We start from the raw sequence: 16,281 nt of genomic DNA, 5'->3' as shown, positions 1-16,281 counted from the left end.
TCATTTTACTGCTAGTATATAGAAAACAGTTGGTTTTTATGTATTGATCTTGTAATTTGCAACTTTGCCAAACTCAGTAGTTCTAGTACTTTTTTGAACTTTTTGTAGATTCCATGGACAATCATGTTGTATGCAAATAGTTTGTCTTTTCTAATTTAGATGCCTTTTATTATTTATTTATTTATCTATTTATTTTTCTTGCATTACCACAATGACTAGTTCCTCCACTGGCTGAACTTTCAACAGAGTTAAATAGAATTGTTGCTTGTTCCTGATCTTAGGTGGAAAGCATCGAGTATTAAGTGTGATGTTAGTTGTATGTTTTTCATGGATGCTCTTTATCAAGTTAAGGACATTCCTATCTATTCTGAGTGCTAAAAGTTTTGTTTTTAATCAGGATATCAGATTTTGGCAAATGCCTTTGCTACATCTACTGAGATAAACATATGGTTTTTCTTTTTTGCTTTGTCATATAATGAAGGACATTTACTAATATTAAAATGTTAACTCAACTTTTCATTTTAGTGGCAAAATCCACTTAGTAATGATGGGTTATCTTTTTCTATGTTGTTGGATTTCACTTGATATTGTTATTTTTTTAATATTTATTTTATTTTTGAGATAGAGCATGAGCTGGGGAGGAGCAGAGAGAGAGAGGGAGACACAGAATCTGAAGCAGGTTTCAGGCTCCGAGCTTTCAGCACAGAGCCTGACGTAGGACTCGAACTCACGAACTGTGAGACCATGACCTGAGCTGAAGTTGGCTGCTTAACCAACTGAGCCACCCAGGCGTCCTTCATTTGATAATTTTTAAATTAAAAAAAATTGTTTAACGTTAATTTTTGAGAGACAGAGAGACAGAATGCAAGTGGGGGAGGGACAGAGAGAGAGGGACACAGAATCCAAATCAGGTTCCAGGCTCCGAGCTGTCAGCACAGAGCCCGACCTGGGGCTTGAACCCACAGACTGTGTGATCACAACCTGAGCCAAAGTCAGTTGCTTAACCAACTGAGCCACCAGATGCCCCTATTGATCATTTTTAAAATATATTTTGCAGCTGCAGTATCTTTCTAGGATGTATCACAGCTTACAATTATTTATTTTTTTTCCTTTTTCTTTTGAATGGAATGTAAGCTTCTTGAGTACAAGTTCTGACAGTACAAAATACATTTTGTTTACTTTTTTATTCCTAACACCCAGCTCAGGGGTGGCATATAGCAGGTGCCCAGCAAGTAATTTGCTGTTGAAAGTAGTGCCAAGAGCTGATGCTGGAGAAGTACTGAGACCTCGTCATGAAAGGTCTCATCTGCCAGGCTAAGGAATTTGGAGTGAATCCTGGACACACTGGGGAGCCACTGAACAATTTTGTGTAAGGAATGACCCACAGGTGATGGAAAATAGACTAAAAAGGAACTAGCCTGGTGACTGGGAGAGCATTTCCCAATTACTGAAGAAATGCAGTGGAGTGATGTTGAGGGCTTCAACTAAGGCATTGGACATAGGATGGAGAAGAAAGAGGTGTGAGTGATATGAAGAAGGTAGGATGGAGACCACGTGAGGGACTCTATGTGAAGGGAGTGAAGAAGAGGGTTTAGGATACTGATCACAAATGGGGAAACACAAAGGGTGTAATTGGGAGGCTGGAAGGACTCGTGGGGTTGAGGGGCTGTGGGGCAGCCAACCGACAGCTGCACATGTGTTTGGGGACCTCTGCTCTGAAAGTATGGATTTGGATTGTTCATGTATAGGTGGTGATGAAAGCCAGGGGAGTGTTGTGAATCCCCTCTTCTTCTTCTTCGTTTTTTAAATGTTTATTTATTTTGAGAGAGAGAGAGACAGTGTGTGAGTCGGGGCGGGGGTGGGGGGGGGGGCAGAGCGAGAGGGAGACACAGAATCTGAAGCAGGTTCCAGGCTCTGAGCTGTCAGTACAGAGCCTGATGCGGGGCTCGAACTCACGAGCTGGCAGATCATGACCTAAGCTGAAGTCGGACACTTAACGGACTGAGCCACCCAGGCACCCCTGGGAACCCGTGCTCTATAGCATGTTGTACTTAGCTCTGTAGTGATACTTGGCATATCCCATAATGTCGACTGCTTCAGCTAGTCTGTGAGCTTCTCCAGGACAGCTGGAGAATCCTTAGGCTAGTGCTGTGTCTGGTCATTAGTAGGACCTGAGTATTTGTTGAAGGGTTTGAGTTATGGCTCTGCCACTTGCTCTGAAAGTAAACAAGTTGCTTAACCTAACAACACTTCAGTTTTCGTATCTGTAAAATGAAGAAAATAGTGACCTCATTCGTTTATGAGAGGAGTAAAAAACATGTGGTATCTCAATAAATGTTAGTTTGTTCCATCTTAGTGAAGTGAATATAAAAGTATCTAGGGAAAAACAGCTGTAGAGAAAAGCCTTTCCATTTTTTTAAGGACCCCAGCAAGAAAGATCTTGTGTCCCTATTGAGGACTCATTTATTCATGTGTTTCTTGTTGTGTTTAATAATTATTTACTTTTCATTTAGGCTCGAGTGCTAAATGTGAAATACCAGATGGGTAATTGTTCTTCGCTTGAGTCTAAAGATGAAAACTATCATGAAAAGTCTATATCGTGATTAGTAGTAACGCAGTTAAACATAAAAGTACATCTGCCAAAGTCACAGGTCTGTTGCATTCCATGGCTGTCCTTTCGATTATTGGACTCCAAAACTGAAAAGTAAATATTGGGGGCACCTAGGTGTCTCAGTTGCCTAAGTGGCCGACTCTTGATTTTGGGTCAGGTCATGATCTATGGTTTGTGGAATCGAGCCCTGCATTGGGCTCTGTACTGACAGTGTAGAACCTGCTTGGGATTCTCTCTCTTCTGCTCTCTCTCTTTGTACCCCCCCCCCCAACTTGAGTGTGTTTTTCTCTCTCTCTCTCTCTCAAAATAAATAAACTTAAAAAAATAGAAACGTAAATATTCTTGTTAAAATGGAATCTAGTAAAAGTCCTAACATACATGTAATGGGGGCTATTTCAGTTTTGAAAAATTTAGTTTGGTTTGAATGCTAACTGTAACCTAATTCTTGGCCTGGCTTAATATTATAAATAATATTTTAAATATTTTCTCTAGGTTTCTGTTTATCCCCAGCTTTCTTTTAGTTAAGAGAGTTGCTTTTCTAGTTATAGTAAATACTTTTTTCGAGAAGGAATACTTAACTGATTAGTACTTTTGTTGAGAAAATGCTAGATGAGGGGGGCCTGGGTGGTTCAGTCAGTTGAGCATTGGACTCTTGATTTCAGCTCAGGTCATGATCCCAGGGTGGTGTGTGTGGGATAGAGTCCCACGTCGAACTCTGAACTGACAGCTCAGAGCCTGCTTGGGGTTCTGTCTCTCTCTTTCCCTCTGTCTCTCCCCAGCTCACTCACATGTGCGTGTTCTCTGTCTCAAAAAAAAAAAAAAGAAAGAAAGAAAGAAAGAAAAAGAAAAGAAAATGCTACTTTGTTTTACGTTGCCAAGGGCAAAGAATGAAAACTGTGTAGGTAGGAGCCAATAATAATAGATGTAAGTTTCTAAACTAATAACCTAACATTTTGCTAATAAAGAGATAGTGAAATTGTAGTCATTATAAACATACACGGAATGTTACCAAGCTCTGCATAGTGGAAAAAGAGTCAAGAGTTGAGAAGCTTGGGTTCAAGGTTTGGTACATTTATCACCCCAGGAAAGACCCTTATGTTTTCTGTCTGCTTAAAAACTGTGATTCTAATGACGAGAAGGTGAAAGGAATGATAGTCTACTCTGTCTTGATGGGGTGGTGGGTCAGCTGATTCATCCCCTAGATGAATGCACCCGTATACAGTTTTATCAGTTGGGCTGTGAGACAAGCACAGATGTACCTGATATTCACCACCTGATGGAAGAAAGTTAAGATTTACATAAACGGTCAGTTAGTAATGGCCACATGCCCTGAGAGGGAGTCCTATCGGGACTGTGTTTAAATGATGGTCCCTGGTTCCCATTTAAAATAAGAAACATTTCTAGAAAGTACTGGGGGACAAGTGGCAGAAATCTGTCACCTGGATTTCCATCTCCACTCGGCCACTTACATTGACAGTTGACTAACTGTTCTCTCTGCAACCCTCTCCATCCCTGTCAAAGCAAGAACATGATTTTCCCACTAGTGCTGCCCCTGGTTTCTAAGGGGAGCTTTCTTGGGACCCAGGATGTTACCCCAATTATTGTATTTAGTCTTTGGCGACTTTAGATATGTAGGTTTAAAGGATTTGGGACAGTTAAATGAAAACGATGACTTCCTTGAATTTTCTACCCTGACTCTCCCTATCAGAGCCTTCTTAACACTGCTTGTGTTAAATTCAGATTTAGCTACATCTCGGCTAACTGTGCATTAACCTAAGAATCACAACCAAAACTATACTGGTTTAATTTATTTCATTTCCATATGCTTTGAGGTAATAAAAGTGCTTTTAGTAGAGCTAGTAAGATGACTAATTTTATTTCACTTAAAATCTTAATGTTATCATCTTTGTGGATGTTATATTTAGTATATATTACAAATAGCTATTTTAATTGCTTTTACTCTTTTGTAAAATTAGTAGATTAAGAAACATAAGCGAAGACTCTTTTTGAGCTATATTCTCAGTGCCCCCAGAAATTTGTGTTTCTCAAAGATATTAACAGCTGTTTATATAATTAAGTTGGCAGTGATTCATTAAATATATTTTGTTCTCAGGTCATCCTGATAGCACCGATTTTAATCATAGCATTTATATTCAGACATATTTTCTTCTCTCATGTATAAAATCTACAATCTTGGAAGAAAAGCCAAGTAAAGGAGAATGAAATGCCACTGCCCTGTTTTAAATCTTTCTGTGTCAGGCACAAGGTTAGTTGGGAAAAGAGAATTGTCTCCAGGGAGAGGTGTTACCTTTTATCTGTGTTTTAACTGTGTGTGCCTTACTTTTAATTAGGTTTTTGTTGTTGTTAGAGTTTTTTCTTTTTTTTTTTTTTAATTTTTAAAAAATGTTTGCTTGCTTATTTATTTATTTATTTTTAGGAAAAGAGCATGTGCTCATGGGGGAGAGGCAGAGAGAGAGGGAGAGAGAGAATCCCAAGCAGGCTCTGTTGCTGTCAGTACAGAGCCTGACGTGGGGCTCCATCCCACAAACCGTGAGGTCATGACCTGAGCGGAAATCAAGAGCTGGATGCTTAACTGACTGAGCCACCCAGACGCCTCATCGTTACAGTATTTTCATTCATATCTGAGGACAGTATTGCTGACCAGATCAGTTCCTGATGTAAGGATATGCAGATACAGATGTCAGATTTCATTAATAGTAACCTTGAGAGTGTTTTCAAATCCTCCTTGGTAGTTCAAAAATACTGTGTGGTGAACATCCTTCAAAACAGGTTCAGAGTACCCAGAAATAATATAAAAGAAACATTCTTTAGAGGATTTACATATCCCAGACCTTCCAATGATAGACTCTAGGTATAGTCACTTTAAAAAATACATGGATAAAATCTAAAAGTGAAGTCTTGTGTGGCCATGTAACTGAGCCTCAGGAAAGACCCTTAACTTTGTTGGGCCTTTCTCTCTGATAAACGGGGGATAAAATTCTTTATCTCCTAGGAATGTCATGAGGATTAAATGAGGTCATTCAGCATAGTGTCTGGCACATAGCAAGTGCCTAATAAATTGTAAATAGTATTTAATATTTATTTTCACTGAATTTATTTTTCTCTTTTAAAGAAAGTTTTCTGAGGCCCCTTCCCCACTTTTCCTATTTCTTGTGATAAGCTGATACCTTATGTTCCCTCTTAGACTTTGGTTAAATTGTGATTTTGGCAAAGGTGGAGTTAGGCCCCTTCTAGCACACCTTTTTCCTCCCACCCCTCAGCACATGCCTCAGGAGCTCTTGTCTAGCATCACAAAGGGACCCTTTTTTTAATTTTTATGGTTAAAAAAAATTTTTTTTTCTACATTTATTTATTTTTTGAGAGACATAGAGACACAGAGCACAAGTTGGGGAGGGGCAGAGAGAGAAGGAGACACAGAATCTGAAGCAGGCTCCAGGCTCTGAGCTGTCAGCACAGAGCCCAACGTGGGGCTTGAACTCACAAACCGTGAGATCATGACCTGAGCTGAAGTCGGACGCCCAACTGACTGAGCCACCCAGGCGCCCCATGGGACCCTTTTTTTATAATGTGAAAGAATTTATATTTATATTTAGGCAGCTGGACACAGTATAGATGATCCCAATTTTGTTTGCAACATCCAAAACATCATAGTCAGGAGCCAGTCGAACATATGCCTTCTTCTCTCCATCAGCCGTGATCAAGGTGTTGATCTTGGCCATGTCAGTGTCATAGAGCTTCTTCACAGCCTGTTTGATCTGGTGCTTATTGGCCTTGAATCCACAATGAACACAAGTGTGTTGTTGCCTTCTTTTTTCTTCATGGCTGACTTGGTATCAGGGGGAACTTGAGTGCATCATGGTCAAGCTTGTTTGTCCTGGGGGGACCCATTTCTGAAAGCTTTGGTCATGGCCATCTTTCACCACAGCCACTCCAAAGGTGTAGCAGATACTGGCTTAAGTGGTTCAGGACTGGGCATGTTGTGATGTGGAGAGAAGGAATGACATCTCCTCAGGGACCTCCTAGAAACTATAAGAACATATCTATTTATCTCTGTATGCCTTCTGCCTGACGCAGTGTCTGAACACAGCAGGTGGATAACAACAGTTGAGTAAAAAATTGAAGGAAAATTCTCTTAATATGGATGCAGGAAGACCCAAAACCTTCAAGATCTAAATGAATCTCTAATGGGATCCAGATTCCATTATAGGAAAGTATGATCTCATGGCACTCCACAAATCACACAAAATAGCCGATTTGCCTCTCAGTGTTGTAAAACGCTTCTCTACACAAAGTGTGAGACTTTTTTCCCCATTTTATATTGATTGCTATATAGACAAGAACTCTAAATAGCACCCCTTGTTGGGGCACCTGGGTGGCTCAGTCAGTTAAATGTCTGACTCTTGGTTTTGGCTCAGGTCATGATCTCATGGTTCATGGGTTTGAGCCCTACATCGAGCTCCGTGCTGACAGCATGGAGCTGGCTTTGGAGTCTCTCTCTCCCTTTCTCTGCTCCTCTCCGACTCATTGTCTTTCCCTCTCTTTAAACAAACAAACAAACAAACAAACAAACAAACAAACAAACTTTAAAAAATAAAAGTAAGAGAGGCACCTCAGTGGCTCAGTTGTTTAAGCATCCTACTTGGGCTCAGGTCATGATCTCATAGCTCATGCGTTCAAGCCCCATGTTAGGCTTGCTTTGGATTATGTTTCTCCCTCTCTTTTTCTGCCCCTCCCCTGCTCACCCTCTGGCTCTCTTTCTCTTTCAAAAACAAACATTAAAAAAGTAAATGCAAATAAAAATAGGAAAAATTAAAAGCACCCTTGTCACTATTTTTCCATGATAGCAAGTTGTCTTTGAAAACGATCGTAAAAATTTGTTGAAGTTCTTTCTCTATTTAGATAGACATGTTTTAAGTATAATGAACTATGGTTTTGTTACCGGACAGAACCAGTTCTGAATTCAGCACCCCTGAGTGGCTGCTTGCCACTCAAAAATCAATAATGGAGAGACAGGGATGGTGGGAAAGGAAAAGTTGCTTTATTCAGGAAGCTGGGAACCTGGGAAGATGGTGAACCGACGTCCCAAAGACCACCTTCCCTGTCTTGGCAAAAGCAGAGGGTCTTAGAGGGGAAGGTGAGGGACATGGACGGGGGTGAGTGGGCTCCCTGCAGTGGAAGTGGGTGCCCAGGTGGTTAGTTGTGTGTGGACATGACCTCAAATAGATGTGCTAGCATGAGCAGTGGCTTTTTGCAAATGTAGTTAGTCCTTCTCTTCCGGAAAAGTCTGGTTCTTCACTCCTCAAGGCCTATGGTCTGCAGATCTCAAGGGAAGCAGATTAGTTTGGCTACAGACTACGGGACTTAAATCAGCAAGCATGGGGTGCATAAACTTGAAGCCACTTAACCCTTAAGATGGATTGGAGGGCTGTTACAGTTTGTTATGACTTGTTACCAGGAATTTCTCTTACATATGAATTCAAATGAATCAGGCTTTTTCTGTGGGTTGGTGGTTTTGTTTTTTCCCCACCAGTCTGGACTTAAATAACATCGGTTCCAGCTGTCTTTGAATTTTTATCTGGCTTCATAATAAAGCTTTATAGTTGGTTCTCACCATCTGGATCACACTGGGAAAGGTAATCGGACTTTCATTTTGCAATTATTTTAACCCTGGCCGATGGAAACTGACAATGGAAACTTTCAGTTTCCTGTGAAGGTCAGCAATTTAAACTTGCAATATCTATAGAAAGCATACTTCATTGTGGGCTTAGCCTAAAAGATCTGAACCAGTAAAGGAGTAAACTGGGGGGTGGTCATCAGGCAGAGGGTATGTGAGAACCCCTCCCACTGTTTCACTGAGCAGTTAAGGGGATTCATCGCACCCAATCCTAAATGTTTTGTGTGCAGAAAGAGCTGTGTAAGTCCTAAATGTTGATGGCAGAGGACATTTTTGGCATGACATATTATTTCCTTTCTTCTTTGGCCAATGAGGAAATTAAAATTGTTTGCTTTCTTCTTTCAGAGAATGGTTAGTCTGTATATGGGAACTCTTTTGAGAATTTCCCCTCTCACATTATAATCTCTAATTAAATCTCCTTCATAGAGATGTGATTTGTGTATCACAGATACCCCCTTCCCCTCGTAAGATAAGAGATGCTTTTTGGGCTCCCTTAAGTAGAAACCTTAATCCACACCCCTCCTGGGTCAGCCTTCCCTCCTTCCACTGACACTGCTCTTGGCCTCTGGCTAGCTTTTCAGTCTTACCAAGTATCCCTGGCATTCTGGGTAGGTAGAATTGTGCCTCCTTTATTAGCTAAGTGTCTCCACTGAAGAGTCATCACTAACCTGTTTGTTGTGAGGTGTGTGAATGGACTGGAGGTTATCCCTATAGCCATGTCACTGTCACTTGCGTTGCATTAGGAATAACTCTGAGTGTGACCAGGGGAACATATTAGGAATAGGAATGTCATCTGTCATGTGTTGAATCGAAGGAGGAAAAACAAGTTTGAAAAGCATTGTGTTAGACTTTTGATCAAAGAGCTTATTCTCTATCTACTTTTATAACCCACACAGGGGTAAGCATGTCTCACACATAGTATGGGCTCAATACATTCCTGAATGAACTGAGTACAACTCAACAGTTGGTAAATTTCTTGGACCATTATTCTGAGAAGGAAAGAAATGTGCAGCGTTTTGGGGTTGTTCTGACATCACACATCAAAAACATGAATTTCCTTCTTGTAAGTGTCCTACTGTAGGTGGAAATTGAGTAGTACTTTGCTCACCACCAGCCAGTACTGCTGTCCAGAACCATTAGATACAAGGGTCGCTTTCATAATCCACCATTGCAATATCATGCCTTATGTTTTTCTGCCTAGGTGGTTCTGGTAAAATTGTTATCACAAGTTATTACCCTTCAGTCTAACCCATCTGAAGGAAAAGCTGGCTGATACTGTCATTTGAGGACTAAGAAATATTTGTCTAGACGTTTGATCCAATCTGTATTTTTATTTGATGTGTAATTGGCGAGAAAATCGCAAAGACAAATTTAAATGCTTGCATCTCTAACCTTGTCACAGTGTCTGAGCATTCATTCATCATCATTATCTTGGATTCCTGCAGCCAGCAGACTTCATAGGAAAGCAAGCACTGAAACAGATTAAAGCCAAGGGGCTGAAACGGAGACTGGTCTGCCTCACCTTGGCAACGGACGATGTTGATCCGGAGGGAAATGAAAGCATCTGGTATGATGGCAAGGTGAGTGCTGAGGACCTTGTGGCTAGGGGCCACTGCAGCTTTTCTGTACCAGAAACTCTCCTTGTCTCTATTTCCTTTTAGGGTTTTGTTTTTTGGTTTTTGTTTGCTATTTACCTATCTTTTGGTTGGGTCATACACTTTGATTTTTGAGCTGTCATTCAAGAAGCAGAAATCATTTAACTGAAAGGAAAATGAAATGCTACTCATTTTAAAAAACAAAATTCTCTATGCTTTGATTAAAGAAAATAAAACCAAAGGCTTAAAATTCAATGGGCGATGAGGAAGGTACGAGTTAGAGGGTAAAATGATCTACGTGCCCACTCCACATCCATATCTGTGAATGCAAGAGATGAATTTTGTAAAGAATTTGGCATGATGGTTTAGCTTCTAAGACATCTTTGAGAAAGAGGTAATTCTAACCTGAGCACATCAGAAGAAAAAAAAAAAAATCCAAATGAAAATATCCATGACAACAGAGAGTAGAGCCTTGGAAAGTAAAGCGAGCGGTAGAAACCATTTAGTTCTTCAGAAAGAGTAAATGTGCTTTCTTCCCATTTGGGCATGTTAGGTTTTATTCTATCAGTATCCAGTAAAACCAGATAACTTACCAATTGAACTTCATTTCTTTGGTTTAAGATTTTGCTGTGTTCTGGCCGGTGTTAGCAAACAGATGGGGGACTCTGCTTAGACCACGGGGTAAGCACAGGGCCTTCAGAGCTCATCCAAACAGCTGCTTCATATTGAACAAGATCTGCTTGGTCCATACCCAAAGATTCAGAGATTTGGTGCCTGGGTTTTTTCTCAAGCACTGCAGCCTACTTGATACTTGTTTCCATTTTCTTCTTCTCTTCAGTGACAAAAAGAGCCCTGGAGGTGAGGAAAGCCAGTGGCATAAAATCTCAGCCTTTGGGATCAATTGGCTCTCAGCCCATGGCCATTTGGACTGAGGCATGGGTTCATTTGATGCAGAACTAACATCTGCAGAGTTTCTACTATGTGCTGGATATTTTTTGTGTACTACTCTAATTTTATAACACCCCTCCCAGATGGGTATGATCATCTCAATTTAGAGATTAGACTTTGGGGTTCAGATCCCAGCTAACTTGCTTGAGGTTGCACAGTGACTGACAGAGCTGATTTCTGATCTGTGTATAGGCGGACTTTGAATTGCTTACCCTTTCTCCTAAGCCACGCTGAGTAGGCCAATTTGCTCTTGTCTCTGTCTCTGCTGTCCCACAGTATTCTCTTCAGCACTTAACCATAGATCCACAGTTCTTGTACATCCCAAAGCGGGTGGATGTTATTAGACACTATGAAGCCAAAGATTTTTTTTTTCAGATTTCAAGTTCTTTCTTAAGAACCTCTTCACCTTTAATTGTGCTAAGGTTGTTTACCTGTTTGAACCATTCTTACCTCACTGTCTCCCCCCTTCTTTTGGTTCTAAATCTCTGGTTCAGACTTCTTTTTTTTTTTTTTTTTTTTTTTTAGTTTATTTATTTTGAGAGAGCGGAGGGAGGGGCAGAGAGGGAGGGAGAGAGAGAATCCCAAGCAGGCTCTGTGTTGTTAGCGCAGAGCCCCACACGGGGCTCAATCACACAAACCACGAGACCATGAACTGAGCCGAAATCAAGAGTCAGATGCTTAACCTATTGAGCCACTCAGGTGCCCTGAGACCTCTTTTCTTTTTTTAATTTTTTTTTAATGTTTATTTATTTTTGAGACAGAGAGAGACCGAGCATGAACAGGGGAGGGGCAGAGAGAGAGGGAGACACAGAATCGGAAGCAGGCTCCAGGCTCTGGGCCATCAGCCCAGAGCCCAACGCAGGGCTCGAACCCACGGACCTGAGCCGAAGTCGGACGCCCAACCGACTGAGCCACCCAGGTGCCCCAGACCTCTTTTCTTAATAAGCATTTCCTCCAACTTCACATTGACCTGCAACTTTCAACTGATGTACACCTCTGCCATTAACTAGCTGCTTGACCTGATCTTAGCCTCTCTGGACCTCCATTTTCTCATCCTAGAAAATGAGCTGTGTCAAGTTTCCCCTGCCCCATCTTCCGTTTTTCCTGTTTTCACTCTATTTTCATCCAGCTTTCTAATAGGGTCCACGCCCACCCTTGCGCTGGCTTTCCGTTTTGGCCGTAGGTTGCAGATTATGCCGTCGTGTTCTGTATGCAACCCCAAACCAACCCTGATAAACATGGTGTGAGTCTTGACACGCAAATTCAAGTTAAAAAGCCTGGAAACTTGTACCTTAAACTTATACAACATTACATGCCAACTATATCTCAAAGCTGGGAAGGGGGGACCTGGAAACCCCAGTTCCTTTTTGAATTTTACTTCCTTTGCTGTTTCTGTGCACTGAGTTTACCTGCTATATTTTTCATCTTTCTTCCCATATGCCATCTGCTTACAGAGCTGTTAATCCGGTTGTAGTTGGCTTTATAAATCAAATATCCCTTGAATTTCCTGATATCCACTTGTCTGCTCTTTGTTGCTCAGTAGGGTGATCGTCTCATCCTGCAGATGAATCTCCTGGATCCTCTTTATACTCTGGAATGAGATGACATACTTTTTGTTCTTACTTCCTGACTTTGTTGAGACTTGTACTGCCTTCGGTATTTGGTATTCTATTCTTGCAAATATTTTCTAGGCAATGGGGATGCGGCAGTGCATAAAACAGACAAGCATCTCTGCCTCCATGGGTCTTACGTCCCAGGGGAGAGAGAGTAGACAATGAACATACTAAATGAAATAAAATGGCACATCTGAGAGTGATGAGTGCCCTGGGGAAAAGTAAAGTCCAATTGAGAGATGGGCAGTGATGGAAGGAGAGATTAGGATTTTAAATAAGGTTTAATTTTTGAAAAAGAGTGGGCATGCAAAGGGCTTCTGTTAGTTATAAAAGCAGCTTTGCTGGGAAGTTTTAAAGATGTGTGGTAGAAATGAAGTTTGGAGAGTTGAGAAAGCTGTCTTTTTTTATTATTTATAAACAAAAACACACAGAGACAGCCAAAGAAACACCATGTATCATCCAATTTAAATTATGTTCTCTCTTTCAAAGGCCATCTACCATGTTACCTCCCCTAAGCCAGAGGTGCCTTTAATTCTCACAAAGGGAGGAATGAGACAAGGCTAAACATAAATGAGGATTGCTTATATTGGTAAAAGGAGAGCCTGTGATTAACAAAGAATATGAAAATCTACTAGGCAGAAGGTGGGCACAGGTTGTTCTTGTGATTCACTGAGCAAAGAGAAGAAATAGATTTAATTGAATCTGGAATATTTTAGGGTAGAAGGATATAAAACTGTTGCTAGGAAAAACCTTTCCTTAGAGATTTTGTAATGAGATAAAAGGAAAGGCCAGACTTGGGAAATACTTGGGTTACTCAGCACTGAATTAGAGAGAAATTAAAGGGGAAATGAAAGTAATCTAGCAGAAAGCAATGCATTCAATAAATATTTAAAAAAATAGCACTCTTGCAATAAATACACTATTTCTTTACGTTACTCATGCAGGCATAACTGCAAGATGAATCACTGCTGGGATTTTAAGAGATGGGAAGGCCTGGGGAATCTCTGAAGAGGGATGGTGGGGTTTTGACCCATTGAGTTAGGGGCCTTGGCCAAGAGACTTGGTCTGACCTCTTCTTATATTCTTAAGATGCCCAAGCAAATCAGGTCACCTCTCTAGGGCTCCAAACACTAACCTCAGGTTTACAGACTAGGAAGTGAAACCAAGATTACCAAGAAAGTCTTTCAAGGAGCTGTGATTAAAACTCCAACCTTCCTGACCCAAAGCCCTGCCTTACATTACTTAACTATGATCTAAAAGAGAAAAACCGTTTTAAAGCATATGTGTTCTCTCAGCAATACCTTGTCAGTTAATAACCTGCCCAGAGAAACAGCTTTTACTAATGAATGCATTCATGTTTGTTTGTTTTTTAATCAACCAGTTCTCCCCATAATAAGCTCAGGAATGATATGCAGAGGTTTCTGATTTGGGGATTCAGTGAGATAATTACAAACTGGGACCACAGAGCTAGGAGTCTGTACTTACTGTCATAAATGTGTCAGCATCTCAAAGACTAGAAATGCTATAATAAGACTGTTGATTGTAGTGGACTCTTTGCTGAGGCAGCTGAAAGATCACTGGCCGATTCATGTCCATGAATATTTTTCAGCACCAGCTACAAGCAGCCCACTGTGTGAAACAGGGAGGCTGTAAGGATTAGTGCAACGCTGTGTAGCCAGGAGAAGCCATTTTGAGTAGGGCTATTTATCATATTTTGCTTTTGTTGTCTTCCTTTTACATTTTTTCAAATGTGGTGTTTTAACCTGATGTTGTTGTATTGCTTTTTTTTTTTTTTTTTGCATTCTACTGTTTCTCTTTCATCTTTTCCTTCAGATCTAGTTTCCACTCATTTTCTTATCTTTGTAACAAGCCTGATGAGATTTTTTTTTTTTTTTTCTGCATAAAGGCTTTGTTTTCATCTCCTAGGTTTTGTTTGTTTGCTCAGTGCTTTTCTCTGGTTTACCATCCCAGTTTATTCCATTTCAACCTCCCTAATTTTGATTGCTCATGCCTAATTCCATGTCTCCACTTGTCCTGCAAAGTTTTGTCCCCCTTATATACCTACTAATTCCACCCACCTTCAAAATGTAGAACAAATCCTGGCTTAATTATGTTGACTTTCTTGGCTTCCTGGTTATATTTTCCTGCATCTCTGTGTTAATAGCTAGGCTAGAAGCTCGTGAGGGTAGGAACCAGACCTCAGTCATTTTCTAGAATGCCCAGCAAAATGTTTTGTACCTGGTAGATCTAGAGAGGGCAAAGTTGACATTAATTTAAGGGCCTTGCCATCTCCAGGAATCGCTAAATGCTATATATTCATAGAGAAATTTCGCTTCACATTGACTACTGATGTATCAATAGTTTATTTCACCACTATTTTGGCAGGCCGTATCCTAAACCACAAGAGGAACACTTGAGTAAATTTACATTTGGATTATTAGGAATTTTCCCTTGTATCTATTATTGCCATGCTGGTTGGAAGATAATGCTTTTCAAATTTAAAGCAAAAATATTTGAGTCTTCCTCCCATCAGATCTCTTGCCACCAAACTGAGCAAAATAGTGCCAGCTACTCAAAAAAACCAGGTGTTCTTACCTAAAAGTGAGAAGTGTGAGAGTACTGTTGATGATTTATTTTGAGAATTATTTTTCATAATTTGTAAGCCTAAATTCACTTACGAGAATATTTTCTGCCCGCTGTTAGCCCCATAAACAGTATTCCCTAAAACTTTCAGATTGTAAGGCAAACCTATTTTTTCAGAGTTCAGTCTGGAGAGGAGGAGCACAAGGCTGTGGCCAAGCTGCTGAGGATGGCTGGGTCTTGTTTTTCAGGTGGTTGGCAACACGACGTCTGGAAGCTACAGTTACAGCGTCCAGAAGAGTCTGGCGTTTGCCTATGTGCCTGTTGAGCTAAGTAAAGTAGGACAACAGGTGGAAGTTGAACTGTTAGGCACAAATTATCCGGCAACCGTCATACAGGAACCCTTGGTATTGACAGAACCAGCCAGAAACCGGCTTCGGAAGAAAAATGGAAAGGACAAAATTTGAAAAAGACCCTCAGCAGGCAATTGAATTATGTTTGCTCTATGACTACCAAAAATCATAACTGAGTTTTGGGGGGGAATACAAGAAACCAATAATTCATGGGTTCATTCAAATGAATAATTTGAGTAATTCATTCAAAATCATCAAAATCTAGATTTCTCATCTTAATAAAATAACAATTCTTTTCTAAACAAGGAAGAAAAATGGATTAGTGCTGTACTTTGTTCTTTCAAATGAAGGTATTTGAAATGAATGTTTTTATTACCCTATATTGTTTATGAAATTCAGCAAAACATTTAGGTGTTTGCGAATATACAATCGCTATTATAACTGAATTAGAGGAAATTATATAATTGTAAGAGCATCTGCATATGGTTCTTGTTACCTGACAACAAACTAATTGTTCTACATAAAAACAAATGCAATACTATTCATTGATGTGTTTCATTAGGAAACAGTAGTTGAATAAGGGATAGTTTTAATTTTTATAACGTATTACAATGCAAACAGTAAAATTTAATATTGATACATAAATTGTTATTCAACTCTCTGAAACACTTATTTTCCTAATGAATCCCCTGAAAGCAGTATTATGGGACATCATTATTGTCCTTCCAAAGGTTGTTTTAAAAGAGTGGTTGCAAAAAGAACAGGCTTCCAAAGGAAGCATTGCTTGAAGACCTTTTGAAATGAAGCTGAAACATAGATTGTGCCAGTAAAAACACAGTTTGAATACTGAACACCTCTCTTTGGGAAAGAATTAATGCAAGTTGAC

At 40.2% G+C, this 16,281-nt stretch overlaps 1 protein-coding gene across 2 annotated transcripts in view; it reads left to right on the top strand.

Moving 5' to 3' along the window:
• The window catches only part of DMGDH (dimethylglycine dehydrogenase), a 70,011-nt gene extending 54,010 nt beyond the window's left edge, over window positions 1-16,001 (top strand). For both annotated transcript variants that reach the window (XM_045496516.1, XM_045496525.1), the window contains exons 15-16: window positions 9,752-9,886; window positions 15,294-16,001. In XM_045496516.1, coding sequence (XP_045352472.1) covers window positions 9,752-9,886; window positions 15,294-15,509 — 351 coding nt within the window. In that variant the 3' untranslated portion in view covers window positions 15,510-16,001. The remainder of the gene's footprint in view (window positions 1-9,751; window positions 9,887-15,293) is intronic.
• Window positions 16,002-16,281: the final 280 nt, after the last annotated feature.

Source organism: Leopardus geoffroyi, chromosome A1 (genome assembly GCF_018350155.1).
Source record: "Leopardus geoffroyi isolate Oge1 chromosome A1, O.geoffroyi_Oge1_pat1.0, whole genome shotgun sequence".
NCBI lineage: Eukaryota > Metazoa > Chordata > Mammalia > Carnivora > Felidae > Leopardus > Leopardus geoffroyi.
Note: the sequence above shows the minus strand (reverse complement) of the source record. Positions and strands in the feature narration are given on the sequence as shown.